This window comes from Ruditapes philippinarum, unplaced genomic scaffold (genome assembly GCF_026571515.1).
Source record: "Ruditapes philippinarum isolate M1 unplaced genomic scaffold, ASM2657151v2 ctg5730_1_1_1_1, whole genome shotgun sequence".
Lineage (NCBI taxonomy): Eukaryota > Metazoa > Mollusca > Bivalvia > Venerida > Veneridae > Ruditapes > Ruditapes philippinarum.
The window spans coordinates 44,580-50,832 of record NW_026857497.1 but is presented as its reverse complement, the minus strand read 5'-3'; the positions used below and the strand labels follow the sequence as shown (position 1 = coordinate 50,832).

General features: G+C 35.0%; 1 protein-coding gene across 2 annotated transcripts in view; it reads right to left on the bottom strand.

Annotated features, from left to right (window-relative positions):
• Window positions 1-4,629: 4,629 nt before the first annotated feature.
• LOC132749949 (solute carrier family 28 member 3-like) overlaps window positions 4,630-6,253 on the bottom strand; it is a 31,557-nt gene continuing 29,933 nt past the window's right edge. For both annotated transcript variants that reach the window (XM_060739890.1, XM_060739891.1), the window contains exon 13: window positions 4,630-6,231. In XM_060739890.1, the coding sequence (XP_060595873.1) occupies window positions 6,080-6,231 (152 nt within the window). In that variant the 3' untranslated portion in view covers window positions 4,630-6,079. The remainder of the gene's footprint in view (window positions 6,232-6,253) is intronic.

The window sequence follows — 6,253 nt, the reverse complement described above, 5'->3', positions numbered from 1 at the left end:
GGGTCATAGTTAAGACTCATTATGGACTCGAACTCACAATCCCTGAATAACGAGGCAGACACCATTAACCTTAACCACAAGGACTTTGCTCATTCATTATCTTATTGCAATATTTTATGTGGTGTCAGAACCTTCTAAGTTTTCCACACTATATACTCTGCTCTGGCCATAACCTTTGATAAGAAAAGTGAAAACCTTTTCTAATTACAAGATTTAAATGAAATTCCAACAGCTTGTACAAAATTACAGTTTCATTTTTCATTTTGACATATGACCTCCAAGTGTAACCTTGACTTTTAACAATAACCATATTGCCATTGTCATACATTGTATTTAAGTAACTATTACAAAAGCCCTCAATATAGATACTAGAATATTTCTGTTGTGAAAGTTTAATTATTTGACCTTTGACATATAAGTTTGACCTTGGCCTATTATTTCATGATCAGAGCACTCTTGATTAATGAAATATGTGTCATATAGACTGAAATATTCATTGAACTACTCCCTAGACTATTTCAAAATTATGATTGTTTGTGATTACGACCAAAAAAAATCAACATATTTAGTGATTAAGAATGTTTTATTATGCTGCACAACACGTGAAACCAAAATAAATAGTGACCTATAGGTTTTTTTACAATAATGAGATGAAATAGTTAAAATTTACTCAAATGTTGATAAAATGATAAAGAAATGTTTAAATAAATGTTAAAGAAAACTTAAAAGAAATAAAATTACTTAATAACTGTGAGTGAAAAGTTTAATACCAAATACCCTATTCCCTTAAAGTTGCTACTGATTGCCCAAGATACGTTCATAATTCATTAGAAGTTTTAAATGGCATGTACAGGTAGCTTAATGATACAACCATAGATAAACCCACCCAGAAAATCAATGCAGGGAAAAATTTCATTTTTTAAAACAGGATTTAAAACCCTAAACCCAAAAAGATTTAATACCTTATCATATTCCCCTTTTTAAAAATTTAAAAAATTTCAAAAAATGACATTTACCTTTTTTCATGAAAAAACAATTTAAAATCTTGGGAAATTTAAACAAATTTTAATAACAACCTTTAATTTGGGACAGTTTTATACATTTTATCAACATCAAAAAACCAAAAACACTAATTTAATCCCCAAACTTTAAACCTTTTTCATGTTTTAAAAAATTAAGAACCAAAAGTTTCATCAGCCCCAAAACCAAAAGCCCCAAAACCCCAACCCCTTGACCTTTTTACATGTTATTAACAATAATGAACTTCACCATGTATACATCGGCACAAAATACCAAATGCACCCACTAACCTCAAACACTTGACCTTTGACATGTTGTACACATTACTGAACTTCACCATGTATACATCGGCACAAAATACCAAATGCACCCATTAACCTCAAACACTTGACCTTTGACATGTTGTACACATTACTGAACTTCACCATGTATACATCGGCACAAAATACCAAAATGCACCCATAAACCTCAAAGACTTGACCTTTGGCATGTTTGTACACATTACTGAACTTCACCATGTATACATCGGCACAAAATACCAAAATGCACCCATTAACCTCAAAGACTGACCTTTGGCATGTTGTACACATTACTGAACTTCACCATGTATACATCGGCACAAAATACCAAAATGCACCCATTAACCTCAAAGACTGACCTTTGGCATGTTGTACACATTACTGAACTTCACCATGTATACATCGGCACAAAATACCAAATGCACCCATAAACCTCAAAGACTTGACCTTTGGCATGTTGTACACATTACTGAACTTCACCTTGTATACATCAGTATCAAATACCATATGCACTCATTTGACCTCAAACACTGGGCATGTTGTTCACATTAATGAACTTCACCTTGTATATACATCAGTATCAAATACCATATGCACTCATTTGACCTAAAACACTTGGCATGTTGTTCACATTAATGAACTTCACCTTGTATACATCAGTATCAAATACCATATGCACTCATTTGACCTAAAACACTTGGCATGTTGTTCACATTAATGAACTTCACCTTGTATACATCAGTATCAAATACCATATGCACTCATTTGACCTAAAACACTTGGCATGTTGTTCACATTAATGAACTTCACCTTGTATACATCAGTATCAAATACCATATGCACTCATTTGACCTAAAACACTTGACATGTTGTTCACATTAATGAACTTCACCTTGTATACATCAGCACCAATACCAAGTGCACTCATTTGACCTCAAACACTTGACCTTGGACATGCTGTACACATTAATGAACTATACAATGTGTCTTATTAATATCTGAGCATGACCTTGACTCATAAGTACTGCTTAGATCTTGACCTCTACAAGCGACCTTTGACATTGTCCAATGCAATGCTGCTTTAACAACATAATATACTGTTATTCAATGTTTTGACCTTTGACTGTTTCCAAATATGACCATGACCTTTTTTATCATTTATCTGTACTTAACATACACACAAAATTAATGCCTGGTTAAAAATTAATGCCACTTTTACTTGGTAAAATTGAAAACAAGAGGGCCATGATGGCCCTAGATCGCTCACCTGAATTATCAAACTCATCCAAACAATTACCTAGACAAGCATTCTGACCAAGTCTCATGACAGGTGAGTCAAAAATGTGACCACTACAGTGTTAACAAGGATTATCCATATTTGAGCAGTGCGACCTAGTTTTTTACCCAGGTGACACATATTCAAACTTGACCTAGAAATCATCAAAACAAACTTTCAGACCAATTTCCAGGATACTTGGATCAAAACAGTAGCAACTAGAGTGTTAACAAGATTTTTCTATTTTTAGCTCCGGTGACCTAGTTTCACATGCGATTTCGAACTCATCCAAGCAATTACCTAGACAAGCATTCTGACCAAGTTTGATGATAATGGAGTCGAAAATGTGACCACTAGAATGTTAACAAGGTTTTTCCATATTTGGGCGGTGTGACCTAGTTTTTCATCCAAGATGACCCATGTTCGATCTTGACTTAGAAATCATCAAAACAAACTTTCAGACCAATTAACAGAATATTTGGATCACAACAGTAGCCACTAGAGTGTTAACAAGGATTATCCATATTTGAGCAGTGCGACCTAGTTTTTTACCCAGGTGACACATATTCAAACTTGACCTAGAAATCATCAAAACAAACTTTCAGACCAATTTCCAGGATACTTGGATCAAAACAGTAGCAACTAGAGTGTTAACAAGATTTTTCTATTTTTAGCTCCGGTGACCTAGTTTCACATGCGATTTCGAACTCATCCAAGCAATTACCTAGACAAGCATTCTGACCAAGTTTGATGATAATGGAGTCGAAAATGTGACCACTAGAATGTTAACAAGGTTTTTCCATATTTGGGCGGTGTGACCTAGTTTTTCATCCAAGATGACCCATGTTCGATCTTGACTTAGAAATCATCAAAACAAACTTTCAGACCAATTAACAGAATATTTGGATCACAACAGTAGCCACTAGAGTGTTAACAAGATTTTTCTATTTTTAGCTCCTGTGACCTAGTTTTTCATCCGAGATGTCCCATGTTCGATTTATTCCCAGCAATGACCTAGACAAGTTTCCTGACCAAGTTTGATGACAATTGAGTCAAATTGTGACCACTAGAGTGTTAACAAGGTTTTTCTATTTTTAGCTCCTGTGACCTAGTTTTTCATCCGAGATGACCCATGTTCGAACTCATCCGAGTTATTACCTAGACAAGCATCTTGATCAAGTTTGATGATGATTGATGCAAAAATGTGACCGCTAAAGTGTTAACAAGGTTTTTCTATTTTTAGCTCCGGTGACCTACTTTTTCATCCGAGATGACCCATGTTCGAACTCATCCAAGCTATCAACTAGATAAGCATCCTGACCAAGTTTGATGATGATTGATGCAAAAATGTGACCGCTAGAGTGTTAACAAGGTTTTTCTATTTATAGCTCCGGTGACCTAGTTTTTCATCCGAGATGACCCATATTCGAACTCATCCGAGCTATTATCTAAACAAGCATCCTGACAAAGTTTGATGATGATTGGGTCAAAAATGTGACCACTAGAGTGGTCACAAGGTTTTTCTATTTTTAGCTCCTGTGACCTAGTTTTTTCATCAGAGATGACCCATGTTCGAACTCATCCAAGCAATTGACTAGACAAGCATTCTGACCAAGTTTGATGATGATTGGTTCAAAAATGTGACCACTAGAGTGTTCACAAGGTTTTTCTATTTATAGCTCCTGTGACCTACTTTTTCATCCGAGATGACCCATGTTCGAACTCATCCCAGCTATCACCTAGACAAACATCCTGACCAAGTTTGATGAAGATTGGGTCAAAAATGTGACCTCTAGAGTGTTCACAAGGTTTTTCTATTTTTAGCTCTTGTGACCTAGTTTTTCATCTGAGATGACCCATGTTCGAACTCATCCGAGCTTTCAACTAGATAAGCATCCTGACCAAGTTTGATGATGATTGAGGCAAAAATGCGACCGCTAGAGTGTTCACAAGCAATTGTGGACGGCCGGACGGACGACGGACATTCATCGATCCTAAAAGCTCACCCTGAGCAAGCTCAGGTGAGCTAAAAAACTAAATGGGCATGCAATAAATAAAAATGAAGGATGATATTGACCTTTGACCAACTTAGAGCTGCAGAAGCTTTTGAAATATATAATTTTATCAAAATGTAAGGTAAATAACCAGACTTTGAATATATGCTTTGAGTAAAATTACTAAAAGATACCCCCATAGAAACTACAAAAAAGTTGTAGTTTAAACATTTGACAAACTAGAAATGTGTCCATAGGACACGGATGCCCCCACACGCCACTGTTCTGTCAATCTTATGACTCAAGGTCAAATATCTTTTGGACCACATGTGAAACAAGTTGAAAACTAAAAATCAACAAAGGGCCATAGTTCTGTTAAATTTGGTCGCAGCAAAAATTCCTTCCTTTACTACCATCTACACATTAAGGTTGTTAATCCCTGGAAGTTTAAGCAAAATCTGCCATCCGGTTTAAGAGGAGTTGCATTCACAAAATTTCTACATAGTATATAGTGAAAAAATCAACAAAGGGCCATAATTCTGTTAAATTTAGTCGCAGCAAAAATTCCTTCCTTTACTACCATTTACACATTAAGGTTGTTCATCCCTGTAAGTTTAAGCAAAATATGCCATCCGGTTTAAGAGGAGTTGCGTTCACAAAATTTCTACATAGTATATAGTGAAAAAATCAACAAAGGGCCATAATTCTGTTAAATTTGGTCGCAGCAAAAATTCCTTCCTTTACTACCATCTGCACATTAAGGTTGTTTATCCCTATAACTTTAAGCAAAATCTGTCATCCGGTTTAAGAGGAGTTGCGTTCACAAAATTTCTATATAGTATATTGTGAAAAAATCAACAAAGGGCCATAATTCTGTTAAATTTGGTCACAGTGAAAAATTCCTTCCTTTACTACCATCTACACATTAAGGTTATTCATCCCTGTAAGTTTAAGCAAAATCTGCCATCCGGTTTAAGAGGAGTTGTGTTCACAAGATTTCGGGAAGTACGTACGGACGGACAGACAGACAGACGGACGGACAAGTGCAACGCTATATGCTCCCACATTGTGGGGGCATAATAAATCTTTGTAAAAACTAATTCAATGGCATAAATTAGTTGGAAAATTATATGTTATCTTATTAAAAGTGATAGTACACATTTGAAAGGTTCAAATCAACACTGCATGAAGCAATACTAGCTGTCATCATGGTCATTAACTGACAAATTATATCGCACCCTAACACTGATGTTTTGAACCCTCCTATTTCATATAAACATTTTGGTTATTAAAAAAAAAATGGCACATAAAAATGGCACATAAAAATCTATTTTTTACGTACATAAACAGACAAAATTTCATTAGAAAAATAAAGAAGGCATATCTAGCTAAACACTAAATTTTCATACATGTAGATAAATATAAAAAAGAAAAGAAAATAAAGAAAGCATCTAACTAAACACTTATTATTTTCCTAATAAAAGCCTTCATCATAAAACACTTGAAACAGTTGCATTCACTATGTTTGTTATATTGTTCACACTGATAGCATCATTCATTGTTGCCATAGTTACATTCATGATGACCGTACCGTTTGCTCCGGCTATACATAAATCCACAGGCTCATCAACCAATAGCAAACCTGAAAATTAAATTCTCAGTAT